This window comes from Culex pipiens, chromosome 2 (genome assembly GCF_016801865.2).
Source record: "Culex pipiens pallens isolate TS chromosome 2, TS_CPP_V2, whole genome shotgun sequence".
Classification (NCBI taxonomy): Eukaryota; Metazoa; Arthropoda; class Insecta; order Diptera; family Culicidae; genus Culex; species Culex pipiens.
Window position 1 is genome coordinate 22,287,904 of NC_068938.1, and position 17,871 is coordinate 22,305,774.

The 17,871-nt window shown below is 35.0% G+C and overlaps 1 protein-coding gene across 10 annotated transcripts in view; it reads left to right on the forward strand.

Moving 5' to 3' along the window:
• LOC120421141 (aryl hydrocarbon receptor nuclear translocator homolog) overlaps positions 1-17,871 on the forward strand; it is a 320,639-nt gene that overhangs the window by 95,568 nt on the left and 207,200 nt on the right. For 7 of the 10 annotated variants that reach the window (XM_052708678.1, XM_039584322.2, XM_039584326.2 and 4 more), the window contains exon 2: positions 12,337-14,038. The exons of the other annotated variants lie outside the window; for them this stretch is intronic. In XM_052708678.1, the coding sequence (XP_052564638.1) occupies positions 13,647-14,038 (392 nt within the window). In that variant the 5' untranslated portion in view covers positions 12,337-13,646. The remainder of the gene's footprint in view (positions 1-12,336; positions 14,039-17,871) is intronic. 10 annotated transcript variants of the gene reach the window in all.

Here is a 17,871-nt window from a genome sequence, read left to right on the forward strand (position 1 = left end):
AAAACCTGCAAGCTTAGTACAAGTGAGCACAGAGGTATCGACATATTGAAACATTTTGCAATCAAAAACTTTGGCGGTCATTGCTATAAAAAACAAGTTCTCGAACAATGTACGATTTTCACTGTATTTACGTATTTTTGTAAAATTTTGCCGGGGCCGTGGTGTAGGGGCAAGCGTGGTTGCCTCTCACTCAGTCAGCCTGGGTTCGATCCCAGAAGGTCCCGGTGGCATTTTTCGAGACAAGATTTGTCTGATCACGCCTTCCATCGATTGGGGAAGTAAATGTTGGCCCCGGTCTAACCAGGAGGTTAGGTCGTTAGCTCAATCCAGGTGTAGGAGTCGTCTCCCTGGGTCCTGTCTCGGTGGAGTCGCTGGTAGGCAGTTGGACTTACAATCCAAAGGTCTTCAGTTGGGATTCCGGGGTGGATGAAGATAAGGTGTAAAAAGAGGTTTGCAATTGCCTCAACAATCAAGCCTTCGGACACCTAGTTTCGAGTAGGAATCTCGCAATCGAGAACGCCAAGGCAATGCTGTAGAGCGAACAATTTATTTATTTTTGTAAAACTTTGTAGGAGGTACTTGAATCCAAAACTTTTCTAACATTTGATGAAACATATTTCATCCAAAAACTTTAGGGGTCATTGCTATTAAAATCAGGTTCTCGAGCAATGTATGTTTTTACTGTATTTACTTAATTTTGTACAATTTGGTAGTACTTGAATACAAAACTCTTCAGATTATTTTAGAAATATATTTCAAACACATTCGATCTGAAATCCGTTTTCGTCCATAACCAGGGGGCTCTGGAATAATGAGATTTTGGTGTGGGGAATTGAAAAAAATATTTGAAGAAACATGCTCGAATCAAAACTGTGGAAATCATCGCGATAAAAATTGAGTTCTAGAACAATCTTTTGTAGTAAGTTATAGTACTTGAAAACAAAACTCTCCAGTTTTTACAGAAATATGTATCTAATACTCGATGAAACATTTTGCAACTGACTTTAAAATTTCAGCGATGACCTATAGATGTTATGGTACCAAAAGATGCGTCTTTTAATTACAAAAAATTTTGGTACCCTAACATGTATAAGTCATCGCTGAAATTTTAAAGTTATCACAGTTTTAGTGAAAAAAGTCAATTTTTTCCCGTTTTGGTCATTTTCCCATTTTTGCGCGTGGCGCGTCGAAAAACCCAGATTTTATTTTCAAAAAATCGTATCTCAGAGTATCAAAAACATAACTTCACCATTTTTTGTTATGTTATGTGAAATTTTCCGAGGAATCCGATAAAAATATTTTCAGACATAGGCTCTTTGGTCCCGAGACCTTCAAAACAGCATTTTATGTTTTCATTCAAACTTTTCAAATGTTAAGCTAGATTTTTGAAACTTCTTAATATTTTTCCCAAAAAGCCAAACTAATCACCTTTCTTTTGCGTCTACGACAGCTAAAATCGGATGAAATGGCGCGGAGATATGATTTTTTTTTTTGAAAGAAAGTGGTTTTTGCGAAAATCGACGAAAATTGCCATTTTTCGAACCACCCTAACACAGCGTATGTCACCCTAATGGCCAAACAAAAAAATACGGGTCTAATTATTTCGGCCAAGGATCCCCCAGAAAAAAAATTGATAAACTTTTTTTTCGAATCATGCTGTTTTCGTGGGGAATTGCTGAATTCTAGTACAATTATGGAATTTTACTGTATTTTACGTATTTTTGTAATATTTTATAGTACTTTAAAACAAAACTCTTCAAATGGCTTTTGAAATATGTTTCCAACACTCGATGAAACATTTTGCAACCCAAAACTGTGGGGTTCATGTCGATAAAGTTCGAGTTCTAGATACATTTTTGATGTTCAACTGGTTTTTACGTATTTTTGTTATATTTTGTTGTACTTGATTACAACACTCTTAATATTATTTTAGGTGTATGTATCATACACTTGAGAAAACATTTTGCAACTAGAAATTGTGGGGGTAGTCACGATAGCAGTTGAATTCTAGAACAATGTTTGAATTTTACTGTATTTTACGTTTTTTTGTAATATTTTATAGTACTTTAAAACAAAACTCTTCAGATTGCTTTTGGCATATGTTTCCAACACTTGATGAAACAATATTCAACCAAAAACATTGGGGTCATTGCTATCAAAATCAGATTCTCGAACAATGTACGTTTTTTACTGTATTTACGTATTTTGTGAAATTGTGTAGTACTTGAGTACAAAACTCTTCAGATTATTTAAGAAATATGTATCTAATACTTGATGAAACATTTTGCAACTACAAACTGTGGGGAGTCACGATTACAGTTGAATTGTAGATCAATGTTTGAATTTTGCTGTATTTTACGAATTTTTGTAATATTTTGTAGTATTTGAATACAAAACTCTTCAAATTGCTTTTGAAATATGTTTCCAATGCTTGATGAAACAATATGCAACCAAAAACTTCGGGGGTCATTGCTATAAAAATCAAGTTCTCGAACAATGTACGATTTTTTGAAGTATTTACATATTTTTGTAATATTTTATAGTACTGGAATACAAAAATGTTCACAATGTTCTTGAAATAATTATTGAAAATTTTTACATCAGAAGTAATATGGAATCAACGGCATAATTATTGGTATCACGTTCATGCGGCACAAAAGTATGCCTATCGTCCGCTGGCAGCACGGTGCACACGGCGAGAGAGAATAGAGAGAGAAAGCAACGCGCGGGGAGAGCGAAATGTGGCAAGCGCAAAACGACAAAAATCGGAGCTCGGTCTTTCTCTTAGCCCTTAAGGTGGCTCACAGGAAGAAGCACTTCTGCCTCCCACATACATGCTCGCGCCAAGGGAATGCCAAGACCGGCAGCCGCAAAAATGTCTGCTAAATTTGAATTCGAATCTTGAAATTCTTATCAAAAAGTCTGCACACTCTGTCTGGGCTGTTTGGCTGACTTTTCGTAAAATCAGAGCAGGAAGGCACTTTGAGTTTAACGTAGTGTTTTATTTGAATGTGTTGTTACAAATCATGTTATTTTACACGTTATTTTCTGTTACTTCTTCGTATTTATTTCTGAAGAGGCGTTTTCCAGTAAAATTACCCTCATAATCTTATTTTCACGTAATCTTCCGTCTTCCAAAAAAACATGTCATTTTACATAACATTTTCTGCAATCTACATCTTTGATATTGTTGTGTACATTGTTTATCATGTAATTTTACATGACATTCGCTACATTTTTTTTTAGTTTGACGTCCAAATTGTGCTTCCAAGGTAAAGTTACACTTCCCAGCGTGTAACCTCCCCCGAAATCGTTTACAACTGCACCGTTGAAGATTTCCACGAAGATGCAACACAAAAAAAAGTGCACTGCAATCCTAGCCCCTTAAATCCCACGTCATTCTACTTTCCCAACATACCGGTGGGGGTGGAGGTGAAGTCCCCGTGATTGAATTCCTGCAGCACCCGTTAGAGGGCGCGCGCACATACAGTGACATTCACATGTAAACGAGGGAGAGAGTGACAAAGTGAAGCATGCGGGATTTTACTGATTTTACGATTTTTCGTGGGGCGGGGAAGGTTTAGGGGGAAAAAAGAAGACGGAATCGAAATTGTCAATTTTATGCAAATCGAATCCGTGAATGTGCGCGGGGCCCTCTTCAATCATTTTGCTCGGTGTGGGTGCGTCACAAACACAGCGAAAGTTGGGGCATTGCTTTAAGTCGGTCTGTAGAGCTGCTACAAAGCTGATTTGATTTTGTCTTTTCATGTAAATTTAGGCTAATTTCACTGTAATTTGGTTCGATCGATGTCCGGGGATCGTAATTCAAGCAGAACTTGTCACAACTCAAGGACAAAGTGCCGGGCCGGGTTTAAGGGATGGACCAATGACCATTTGAGTGCCACTTTTTTTTTGTTAAGGGGACAGACCCCACGAGGAAGAAAACGATTCAAAGTGTCACGATGAGCGACGGGCCAGGATTGAAACAAAGAGAAGCAAACAAAAAAAAATCGGAGGAAAAACTGGAGAAAAACTTCAAAGTGACATCCGATAACACTTGCGAGCTGTGCTTTAGTTTAGTTTAGTGTGCACGTGTGTGTATGTGTGAACGACGTCAAGACAAGTCAAAGTTGCAGTTTCTCTGTATTTGTGCGCCCGTCAGTGCGAGGATAAAGCAGTGTATTTCTCTCTCTCTGTTGAAAAGGATTAATTTTTCAAGACCGGACCACCGTCGGGGAAGCGGGGAAAATCCTTCAGCTGTTGTGTTTCCGTTTTTCCCCAAAAGTGGCCTTTCACGGCGGCGTTAGCAGCTGTCTTCCTCGTGAAGCATTGCTGTGTATGTGTGCTCCGTCCTGTATGTGTGAACAAAAGTTTTGCCCCAAAACTATGGCGAGAAGTCCTTCGGAAAAGAAGAGAGAAAACAGACCAAAGTCGAAATAACTTTTCCCCGAGTCGAAATTACTTTTTCTGCAAGTTCTAATTGCTAAATGTCAAAAAGCTTATCAGCACCACAAGCCGACCGGCCGCTCGGGAAGTTTAATTTGACTCTCTCGTCGGGGGTTCGGTGTTTTGACGCAGGGTCGGTAATGGGGGCAGCTGTTCTGGGGCCCCTTAATCTGCCGTCGGTTTTTTTGGGAATTTATTTTCTTGGTGGATTGACAGTTTCTAAAGCTTAATTGGCTGCGCAAATGCATCAATGTGTGAAAATTTAATTGCTGCTCAAATTTTGACATCTTGTTGGGAAATGTGAGTTCTCAATTTGGTTAGTTTTTGTGGAAATTAAGAATTTTCCGAATTTTCTTATTTTCATTTTTTACTTCTTGTGGAACTCCAACGGGCCTCAACAGTTTTATTGATGCTTTGCACACTTTATTTATTTGTTGAAAACATGATTTCGTTTCCTATTTAAATAAAAAAAAATTAACAAAAAATCTGATCATTTGAAAATCAATCATTTTAAATTCCTCGTTCACCCTTTTTTGGACTCGTTTGAGACATGTTTTCTTTTTGAAAATATATTTATTGGTTAAATTCTAGGAAAATATAATAGAAAAATAATTGTTTCTAGACTTCCGACGGTTTATTTAAAATTTTGAGAATGCTCTTTTCGCTCAAAATCGGAATGATTAACTCAATAATACTTTTAATGTATTTTGCTTTGCTTGTAGAGGGTGACGAGCGGGAATTCCCGGGAAATCGACCATTTTTGGACCTCTCGTTTCCCGGGAAATTTGGTCGAGAGTCCCGGGAAATTGTATACTTATAAATATCTAAGCAAAACTTGATAAAATAATTAGAAAAACATTCGAAAAATTTGAAATGGTTTAATACATTGGATGTTAACTTGTCGAATGTTCCAATTACTAAAATTGAGAGAAGCCCAAAAAATGTAAACCCGAAAATTTATCTTAAAGCATACTTAGCAGTTACATCATTATAAAGCCTTTTTTATTATTATTTGTAATAGAAAAAAAACCCTTTTCTAAAAGTTCTATTTCCATATCCTCTCTCGAGCATAGCAATTTCTTTTTTGATGTCAATAAGTCATGTGATGTTTCGCATCAAAAGACCTTAGAATATATTTTGGAAGAGAAATCTCTGGCAATTTGTAAAGATGGCCCTTTGTTAAGGTCCGCCAATTGTGAACATTCGGGTTTTCCTGATAAATGTAAATATTTCTTCAATGAATATTTTCAGTTGACCTTAAAAAAGAAAAAAATCAATTTCAATTGTTGTTTTGAGTTGTTATGTAACATTTTGCGAAAATCCCGATACTGGGAAATAATATATTTGCTTTTTTTTTACTTCACAAAAATCTAATAACAAATTCATGCAACAAGCTTGCGCAAATTTTGAAAAATCACTCTGTGCGAATTAAGACTCGTAAACATTTTAAACTACAATTGAGTCCCAAAAAGCTCAAAAAACGATCTTGTATTTGCAGATTAGAAAAAATCTAAAGGTTGAAATAGTTCCTTGAAATAATGAGACTACTTAAATAAACGTTTCTTTTAATAAGTATGAATGAATTGTAACTGAATTCATTGTAAAGAAACAAATTTATGACCTTTCCCTTTTAAATTGTTAGCACTATTGGCACACTAAAAAAACTCCCGGGTCCCGGGAATTCCCGGGAAATGGCCAAATTCAACTCTCGATTCCCGGGAAATTCAAAATCTCGAGAATCGTCACCCTCTATTTGCTTGTAATTTGCAGTAATTTTAATGCATAGTAAAACATGAGAAAAAGAAATTTCAAAACAGATTTAATTTATGTTTTCCAAACTGTTTAAAACAAAATATTAAAACAAAAGGTTTATTTTAAATTTTGTAAGAAATGAAAAACTAAAAAATTTAAACTTTTATTTATATGGATATTTTTTCTTTGAATAACCAATAAAATTGTTATAAAATTAAAACAATAAAAATTTAATAGATACAATCACATCAATAACACGTTTCATTGAAAAAAAAAAAAAACAAACTTCAGATTGAATTTCAATTAAGTTTTCCGTAGCAAAAAGAAGTTTAAATTGTTTGATTAAAAATTTAAAACACTTGTGAACAAAGCCAACAGTTTATTTAACAGAGGCTTGCAGTTGTTATTTTTATCCATTTGAAATTGTCAATTACATTTTTTCTACAGCTTCTTTCTGTTAAGTGAAAACAAATAGATTGCATATTATGTTGAACTTAAAAAAATGATAATAGGTAGATTTTGGAATGTATTTCCAATAGTATCATTGAATAATAGTGAATTTTGAGAGTTTTTGAAAATTTAAATGGTCAATTCAAAACAAAATCTGCCAATGAAAAAAAAAAAAACAAATTGTGAAAGATTCCAAAATTTAAATTTAATTTTTTGTTGTTTATGGAAAAACATATATTTTGAAAATCAATTAAACATTATTTACCTTATTTAATGTATAGAAACTTAAATTCATTGACTTTAAAAATAATCCCCAGTGATCTAACTTAAATAAAAACACGACACGATGACACCCTGGGCTCAGCAATGTCATATTTATTTTTATTTTTATTGCGATATCCTGCAGCCAACCGAGCCTAACGAGTGTAACTCGAGCGTTCACTTCTACCATCTTACAGCTCAAACAGTCTGCCCAGCAGAAATCCCATTCCGAGAGTTCAAGAAATGCACCAGCAGAAAGAATTCCACCCGAGAGTTTCATTTACAAGTTTCAGGAAGAAGAAAAATGCATAATGAGGAAGGACCTGGCAGAGCAGGCAAAAAGGAAGGAAGTTTGGGATTTCTTCCTCTCGCCAAGGATCTTTTCCGTCAAGTTTTTGTGTTGCACTTTTTCACCCTCTCTCTCTCTCTTTAGAACTTTTGTGACAATTATAGTGCTCAACGCCCGAGTTTTATTGCCGGGTTTGAAACATTTTTAATGCCTCATTTGCTGAACGACGAAACGACCGGCTTATGACCTGCGAACCGGGGGTTGTAATTCTTGGGATATTCTTTGTCGCGCAGTTGTTCGACCCGGGTTGGACTCATTTGACTTTTCACACTTTGCGAGAATGCGACACCTGGCAAGTGGTGTGGTCATTTCAAGTTGAAAAAGCGGATTTTTCTTAATGTGAGATTTGATTTTGTTGTTCAGCGATGCGTCACTAGTTTGACATTTCGGTGCTGTAACCCATCCATCATTTTCCACTTGCTACTCCCTCGCTGTCACTATTTTGAGGCACGTGCCAAAGAAATACCTCCCACCAACCACCCCACCAGTGACACTGACTTTCTTCAGAGCTCTCCGGTACTGACCCCGGATGGGGTTTTCTCACAAATCTAAGTTTACAACACTCAGTACTCGTACCATCACCACCACCACCGTCATACTCTTACACAGTGACTTTCGACTGTCACTGGGATATGGCAGCAGAATAAGCTGCCGCACTGTGTTTGTTCTAGAATTGTTTTGAGCCCCCCGCCAATCTCCACACCCTTCTTGCCGTTGCCAACCCCGGGCAAGGCCAAGTTTTGGTAAACATTTCCAACTGTGCTGCTGCACAAGCTACATATCTACCTACAAGCTAGCTGAGGTGTGTTCTGGTACCTTTTGCTGCTGGTTCACCACCCAAACCAAGCTTCTGCTAGCACTGCAATGTCATTGGTACCACCACCAACTCTTGCCCCCTCTCTGGCCGACCACCACCACCCTGATTCATGATGGTTTGGTCCACGTGTCATGTGCCGCGGCTTCGGCTAATGTCTTCTTGGTGTGGTGGCGGCCACCGCCGCGGCTTGGATGGTCACAGGGTGGCTGATTAAAGATTTTTTTTTGAGAGAATTTATCAATCTTAAAATTAATAAAAATGTAATACTAATTCGTTTTAAAAATTTTAAGTCTTGGGTTATTTATGACCCAAAAATTATTATTTCCAAAAATTTCCCCATCAATATCCAAACAAACTATTTTTAAACATCATGCCTTAAAGAGCTAATTGATGAATACTTTGCATAATTCAATCGACTGGAAAGGACATCGCAATGACTAAATCATTTATTTTTTTTACAATTTGTCTTTATCTTTATAAATAAGGTAAAACAGAATAAATTGTATTAAGTTGCAAGTTGAATCAAATGTAAAAAAAAGTTGACTTATAAATTTCTATACATTATGTATTTTAAAAGTTTGTTATGAAATAGTGTATCAAATGCGACATTTCATTATTTCATGACTATTTTTTGAAAATTTTCTACAATTTTTCTCAATGCATTGAGGATTATTGCAGTTTTTATTTTGTTTTTTTTTTGCTTTAAATTTTCTATCTTTCCAAAGCTTTTTTATGTATTAGACCGATTCTTCGGCTCCTTTTAAAAAAAAATTTTTTTCAGCGTTTTGGCTGTAGTGGCAAAATAAAAGAAGAAATCCCCCAATGTTATAACATATTTGGAAAGATAATTGATTTTCCTAAAAAGAAATATCATGCAGAATTAACCATATAGTACCTGTGCTTCTCCTGAAATAAAAATGTAGCGTGACGGGACAACATCGTAAAACTGGACTTTTAAAAGGCACACTACAAAAACCGCTACAGTTTTGCCAGTTTGATTTTTAAAAACTTTTGCTCTTCTACACATTATCACAAATTAAAAAACGAATCTTTTGCTCCTTGAACTAAAAGAATTGGTTGAAATTTGAGTTTTTGCCAGCCATTTCTTTTCGTGACGGGACAACGAAAGGAGCAGATTTATGAAAAAACTCCTCTCCCATTCAATGGCTTGCAGACCTTATTTGGTCAATATTTGTGGCTTTTGAGGTAAGAAAACGCATTTAAAGCACATTGCAATTATTGCATCATAATAAAAATGATTTTTTTCATATTAAAAATCACATTGAAAATTGAAAAATGTGACATTTTGGTGTAGCTTCGCTAAGAATCGGTCATTAGTTAAAAATCCCAAGGGCACATCAAGAAACAATGGAAGAATGACTTTTTAGTAAATATACTATATTTCTACTATTTTGTTCACTAATACTTTGAAAAGGAAAAAAAACTGGTTTAGTATAGAAAATATGTTCAAGAAAAAAAATGTTTTGCGGTGAAAAGTCAAATAAATCCATTGAAAATTGACATTTCTGTACAAAAGAGACAAAAAAAAACGTACGAACTACGAACTTAAATCAACAATCACCGAAATATCAAAACTAAAAAAATGTTAAAAAAGTATAAAAAACTAAACTTTAAATTCAAACAAGCTTAGTAACTTATTTTAAAAATAATGTGAAAATACTAAGAATGCTCACAAATAATAATTTAATGTTTAGTTTCTGTGTTCACTCATATCATAGGTTTACAAGTTTTTTTTTTATTTAAACCAGTTTGAATGTTTGAAAAAGGTCTTTCAGATTTTTTGATTTTTTCTTTTATAAAAATGTGGGGAAAATTTAAATTGTTAGACTTAACTCAACTTTTTTGTTTTGCTACCGAGCCGAACCAGGGTTAATGGCTGAAAGGCTCGTTAATATAGACAACTAACTAACTAACTATTTTGTTTATATTATTTACATTTTTTTTCTAAATTTCATCGATTTTTTTTTGTAAAAAAATAACACTAAAAATTTGGCTAAAAATATTTTTGTGTTAAGGGACGAAACGAAGGAAGTTGTTGTATTCTTATTCCAAAATTGTCAAACTTACGGACCCAATCCTGCAATAACGGGATTGTAAAATGAATCAAACTTTGTTGTAAATTACTTTGTGGACAGTACTTTAGGGGATGAATAAAAAAATATTTCGATAGTACCTGTAGTTTTGAAGATACTAAAATGTCTGTAACAAAAATCTGGGTGCATAAGCTCTGGTTGATGTGCACCGTTAAATTTCTGTTTTCATTTCTATGATATAGTTGAAACATTTATCAGAAATTGAACCAGTTTTCAGTGTTTCGAAACAGTTTTTCAGCCTTTTTTCTTTTATACTTTGTTTTGGTATGGAAATGATAAAAAACATGGTAAAATAATTGAATATACCTGATTAATTTTATATATATTTAACATTTATTTCCAATTTATCTCGCGAGGAGATCTAAATTTAGTTATAAGTTCATAACTAGTTAATTATGATAAATGATTTTTTTTCTTAAAATTTTCGTTTTTTTTGGATAAATTTGTTCATTTGTATAAAAAATTAAATTTTAAAAATATTGAAGACTAAGTATCATATTTGTTTATAAAATAATTTAAAAATACTAAGAGCTTTCACAAATAATAATTTAATGTTTAGTTTCCGTGTTCACGCATATTAGAGGTTTCTTGATAAGTTTGTTTTTAATTAAACCAGTTTGAAAGTTAACTATTTTGATTATATTCTTTTATTTTTTCTATTTTTTTTTCAAAAAAATATTAAGATAAAAAATATTTTTTTGTCAAATTTCTTTTTTCATTTCTTCCATATTGTTGAAAAATTTATCAAAAAATTGAACCAGTTTCCAGTGATTGAAAACAGTTTTTCAGACGCTTTTTCTTTTCTTTTCTTTTATATACTGTTAGAGTATGGAGATGATAAAAAAATACATTTGAAATTAGCTGACAAATTTTTTAATTCTTTTTTTTTTATATATTTCACATGTTTTTCTTATTTAACTTGCATAGAGATCAACATTAAGTAAGAAGTTCACAACTTGTTAATTATGATAAATGACTTTTTTCTTGAAATTCTCGTTTTTTGCGATAAATTTCTTTATCTTTGAGATATACTCATTATACTTTTTAAGTGTTAAATGTATTTATGAATTTCTAATTTAAGATTGGTATAAATTTTATTTTAAGTCAGTTTTCAGTTGACATATAACGGAATTGTTGGCATTTTTTAATGTTCCTACTATTCATTAATAATTGGAAAGGTTTGGTATTCTCGTTTACGGATTACTATTTTGATTTTTTTAAATACTTATTTTTATTCTTAATTGGTAATATGTTAAGAGTTTGAATAGGTATAAAAATTGTTTTTGTTTCAGTTGGACCTTTACCATAACTTTTTCTTTAAACAATGCTTTGTTCCGGAAAGGTTGAAACATTTTTGACCAAATTTTCTAGATAAAATGAAGAAAGTTTTGTTTGTCAATATGGTTTTGAAAATTAGTCAAATTGCCGCAATATTGACTTTATTATATTTTTTTAACACTACTTTTAGAAACAGATACGAAATCGAATGAACTGTTACTAATCGAATTCAAATTATGAAGTTATTTTAATAAGTAAAATTTTGTTCGGTCTATTTTATTTTCTATAAAATAAAAAATTTCGACGGTTTTGTTCGAACGCGAATCAATTCAGAACGGAACGTCGGATTGAGGCGCTCTTTGTTGCGTTCGGTTCGTATAAGCCCAAGGAAGGTTCTTACGCCAAAAAGTTACAACTTTGGCCACTCTGGAACCGATTCCGAAAAGTCTGCAGATTGTATGGGAAAAGTTGCGTATAATCAAATTTTGATCACAGGAGGCTGAATAAGCAAATAAACTTAAAACGTCAAGAAACCAAAAAGGGCAGAACGAAGTTTGCCGGGAAAAGCTAGTTTTCTATAAAAAAAAACGTTAAATATGCTAAAAATATCACTCTCGAGTCGCCACCCTGCACCACACGTTTTCATTCTCCGCAAGGATCTCCCAGCGAGTGTCGACGAACCTGGGTGGGGGGGTGGATAGGACTAGTTTGAGAGGGGGGGTAGTGTAGTGGCAGAGGTAAAACCCGAACGAACCTCAAACAGTGGATACCCCGATCGGTGTCTAGCCGCGGTGTGTGGCTCCTCCAAAATCATAAATCAAGCCGCCCCCCGAGAGTGCTGAAATATAATGTGCCGATTTCTTCGCTAGGTTTTTCCTGAAGTTTGGTTTCAGTGCTCGAGGAAGAAATTGCCAATTGTATGTGCAGCGCAAGAAAAACGATGAAAACTAAATCAGAGAAATAAGCAGCGGTTCGGTGTGCGAATCCAGTCATCCAGAGAAGGAGGGAGGAAAAGTATGCTGTTTTGGGTGGTGGCGCGCGGAGCGAAACAGAAGAAAGAAGAGATTATAATAATGATGGAAAAATTAAAATAAAATGAAATTATGATAATAGCAGAAAAGCCGAAGAAAAAATAAACGAATAAACACAGAAAAAAGCGTCCGAGAGTGCGAGCGACGAGTGCGAGAGGAGAGGAGAACAGCTTAAAATCCTATTAGAGAGTCGTCCACATTGGGGGATTGCAGGTTGGAGAGTTGGAGGTTTTCGGAGTGTGATCAACCACCGGAGGTTCTAAGCACGCTACCATCGTCGAGTTCAGTCCGGCAGACTTCATCAACCGGGATGCACCTCTAATGCCCTCTGCAGCGCGAAGATAACCCTGAAGGTTCTGGAAGAAGACGTAGAAGAGTTGGAGTTTTTTTACGATCATTTGTGCGTCAAGTCTCGGGCCCGGTTATCTCAAACACAGATTTCACAAGTGAAGTCATAGGCGCGCGCAACCAGCAAAAGTGCACTAGAGGCGTATAAGCGTGTATATTGTTTGTATAAAATAGTTATCATAAAATTAAATATTAATAAAGGAGCGCGGGCAGAACAAGTGAACATTAAGGCAGAACTCCCCCCCCCCCATCTTGGAGTCAAAAAGGGGGGTTGTTATAATTGGTGCGGCGCCGCCGTAAGTGTGGGAGAAGTGCTCCAAGGAGTGAAAAAAATAAGCAAGAAGAGAAAATCAGTGCAAAGTTATGATTTCATGTGTATAATTTTTGATAATAAATTTTTATTGAGAAATATTGTATTGTAATCAAATTCAGATCGCGCGTTCAGTGCCGTGGAGTGAGTGTGTACAAACAACGACCGACCGAGAGCGCTCTTTCGCCGACGCTGGCGTGCCAGCATAAACCCAGCCCCATAAAAGGCACAACGCCGGCAAACTGAAGAATTAAACAGATTAATTATCGGCCCGGTTAAATCAGATTACATTACACACAGTACGCACAGCAAGTCGGAGCATTCCGTCGCAAAGCTCAAAGCCCTATAATTATCCAATAGGCCACCCCACACAGTGCTCAACCCCCCCGTCGTACGGTTCCCCCCAAACTTTGCGAAAATTTCCGCCCTACTCGACGCCCGCCCGGTTCCACAAAAATTCTGCAAACTGGAACCATATGACGTAAGCACGATGTACGCGTACGCGCAGGGAGGCTCCCAGGGTCCTCCGCACTACGCGACGGCCGCGTCCAACGCGTACCTACCACCCTCGCACCATCCGGCCTATCCGCCGTACCATGCCGGCCCCTCAACGCCGCCCTCGACGATAACCTCGTACAACAACGTGGCCGGCCCATCCTCGCTCCTGGGGCATCACTATGGATCGCCGCACCACCACATGCCACCGCCACCGCCCCCCATGGGTTCGGCGGGATCGGTCGGGTCGGTGGTGTCCCATACGGCAACCTCGGCGGCGGCAGCTGCAGCAGCGGCAGCGGCGGCGGCGGCCGGAGTGACCCCCATGCAGACGGATCCGCAGCTGACGGAGCTGAATCCGGCGCTCGGTATTCCCAAGCGGAGAAGGTAAGGATTTGGGATATTTTGGTGAAAATGTGTCCTAGTGATTTCAGGGAACAAAACATGATTGTATTGAAATCTTCAAAGATTTTTAATTTGTTTTCGTTATTATTAAACAAAATCCAAACAAACAAATACAAAAAAATATGAAGCAAAAAACTTTATAAAATTGCCACTTATTTGCTAAACTAATAGTTCATTTGTTATTTGTTTATGGGACCATCCATAAACCACGTGGACACTTTAGGGGGGGGGGGGGGGGGTATGGCGATTGTCCACGCTCCATACAAAAAAGTTTTTTTTGTATGGACAATTGTCCACGAAGGGGGGGGGGGGGGGGGGTTGAGTTTTCTAAAAAAGTGTCCACGTGGTTTGTGGATGGTCCCTATACTAATAGTTCAATTAGGATCAGTTAGATTAATAAAATGATGACCTTTAAATCGTAGCAGAACTTCAATTATTTGCTGATCAACTCAATATCAACTGCCGATTTACAACTATTCTAAATTTCTCGATTTGGGTTGTACAAATATGATTTTTATGAGAATTTTTTAGTGTTTAATAATGTTTCTTAAAAACAAATAATAGCATTCAATGCAACTATGCGAAAATTAAATATTTCAATAAATTTAGCACAGAAATGTTAAATGAAGAACTATGTTTTAATAAAAGAAATAGTCACGAATTTTTCATGGAAAAAAACAAAAAAAAAAGTTTTTGAATGTTTAATTTTGTCTTTTGTACTAACTGTCATTTGAGCTTTATAAGATATCTTGAATTGTTTTTTTTTATTATTTTCTTGACTTCTTGTTGTTTCTTAAAAATCTGTTTAAATGATCGATTAAATTGTATTTTTTATTAAATTTCCCTGTTTCCTCCAGAATATATTCTGTAAAGAATAATGTAAGGTCTTAAATAAATTAGGCTTTTGATTCATTTCTTAAATTTTTTAAACATGATATTTCTAAATTAATTAAAAAATGCCTTGGAAATTGAATAAAAGATGAAAACGGAAACTTGAAATTATTTTAAATTCGAAAAATATCGTTATTGTGATTCCGTCTGGGATGCTTTTCAATATTTCTAAAGAATAAGAGAAAACTCTATGTATAAACTTTGTGTCAAGAAAAAAAAGGAAGACGAAAAGATCTTTTCTTAGAAACAGGTTTATATTTTCTAACCCATCTAATTTTCAAAACAAAAAGTATCAAGAAATGTTTAATACAGCATTACAGTTATGCTGCAATCAAAAAATTGCTAAATATCATTGAATTTTTGAAAAAATGTACTAGACTTTTATAAGTTTTGTATCGATCTGTTGTCTCAAAATTTGAAATTTCTAGAAAGATTAAAAAGTCTTTATTTTATTTAAAATGCATAAATAAATGTCACGCAATGTATTTGGAAAAGTTCACATTACTTGTTTTTTTCAATTGAAATGTTAACTTTAGACCAATACAAATTTAATTGAAAGTTTTTTCTCCCCACTCCTCAAAAATTTCCTCAGAAAAATGTGGGGGGGGGGGGGGGTATATTTTTGATAAAAAAAATATTCCTAAACAAACTAATTAAATTGGTGGAAACCATTCAGGGTTCATTGTATGTTAATTTATGCATTTTCAATAAAATAAATTCTTTTGAATTTGCGCAAAAAAATAACTTTTATTTAGGAAAAAATCCATACATTCATTGATACCACAATTTTTAAGCATAAGCATAATAGTAATGAAGTTTGGAGCATTTTGTGATACTTTTTGCTTGCGAATTTTCAAAATGATGCTTCATTATTGAAATCTTTATTTTTATTTTCATTTAGGCCGTTGCAAATATTTTTCAAAGTTTAAGTTCAAGTCACACGCACACGCCCCCCTCCCCCTTCAAAATTGGTCCGGAAAATCAGGGGGCAAATTTTTTTTTTTTTCAAAAATCTTCAAAATTTAAATGAAAATAGAAGTCAAATCAACTTAAAGCTATCTAAAACGCATTTTTTTGCATTGATAATCATATTAAACATGTTTGGGCTGGATTAAAAAATATTTTGAATTTTTATGAAATTCCAATGTACAGCACCGCAAAAACTTTATTTTTGCAAAAAAATAAATTTTCGTCAATACTTAGGTATTTTGGAAACAAATGATTGCAAAACAACTGGGCAGGTGTAAAATGCATTTTTTGCAATTCCGTCGTGAAACTACTTACTTTTCCTGTCATTCTTGAACGACGAAATAGCCTACTTTTCTGTACCAATAATAAAAGAATCGAATAGTAACACTTTTCAAAATAAATGCTGAAAAGTTCTACTTTTCAGCACTGAAATGGGTGCTGAAAAGTTGAACTTTTCAGCACTTGTTTCGAAAAGTAACACTTTTCAACATTTTTTTGATTTAAACGTTTTATAGACAAAATACATGAAAATTTGACTTAAAATTTCATTCAATGGGTGTTTTTCGGAATTGCAAAAAATGTTGTATGGAACTCGTTGCAAAACTTGATTTTTCCAGCACTCGTCGTATTTATCCAACTCGGTGAACCTCGTTGGATAAATGTACGACTCGTGCTGAAAAAATCCTCTTTTTGCAACTTGTTGCATAAACTACTATTTAAACACTTTTTTCATTCAAATGTTAAAACCATGAATCGTAAATTAAATTTTTAAACTTTTTTTTTATTTTTTTTTGCCCCCCCCCCCCTCGACTTCAAAAAATATTTGCAACGGCCTTAGTTTTTTATAATTTTTTTGATTTTTGGCCAAATATCTAACTAAACTGATATCTAAAATAAAATAGGAGCAAACAATTGGTTTAAGCCGTTATTTTTTTATGAATACACGTTTTGTGCAGTTTGTTTTTAAATCATAAGATATTTAAAAAAAAATTGTTAAATAATTATTCTAGATTTTTTTATGTTAGATTTAAGCCTCTGTTTATAAAATTGTTATGAAATATTTCTGATGTAAAATGATGTTTCCAATAATTTAGCGGAAATTTCCACCCGATTTTAATTCCGAACATTTCGTGCTATAATTAAGCGCTAAACTCATCCTATAAACGCGCAGTCATCGTAGATTATCACCTTTAACAGGGTGCGCAGCTCATTTGCTGCGTAATCCATTCAAATATATGGAATGTTCACCGGATTGTGAGACAAAACGTTTACAACTGGCGGCATCTGCATACAAGCTTCAGGAGTGTTGAGGGGAAGGTTGCATGTTTGGGGCGCATTTCATTCCCGTTTCAAGAAACATCTCTCTTTTAAGTGAGATATCATGTTTGTGAATGTTTTTTTTGTTTTGTGTTACAGCTGGTCAACTTCAAGATTGATAAAATTGATCAAATGGACTTGAAGAGTTGTTTTTAATTTGTAGGTTATGTAAAACTTTACCAGTGAGCAAGTCGTTAAACGTTTTCCTTTCACCTTTAGTGTAACTTTTATACTGTAATTATGTTTGAACAATTCTGCAAAACTGTTGTTTCGCATCGGTAATTTACGATATCAACCGCGCCATAACCGTAACATTTTAATCGCCAAACTGGTTCAAGATATATCTTAATCCACAACCCATCACCTGCTGCTGCTGCTGCCGCAGCAGTCAGCCAAAACCATTTCACGCGCTCGCGCTCTAAAATACCCTCCATTAATCCTTCAAGTCAAGTCTCCACTCACTCTGGCTTTGGCCCGGGAATACAAACACATCACATCAACTGACCCCGGGTATCAATTACGTCCTGGACTCTGGCTTGACACTAATTTATGAGTCCCCATCAATTGCTTGCTGCTGCCTCCTCGCAGCACGTGAACCTGACGCACCAATTTCTGCAACTACCTATAAACTTTTCGCG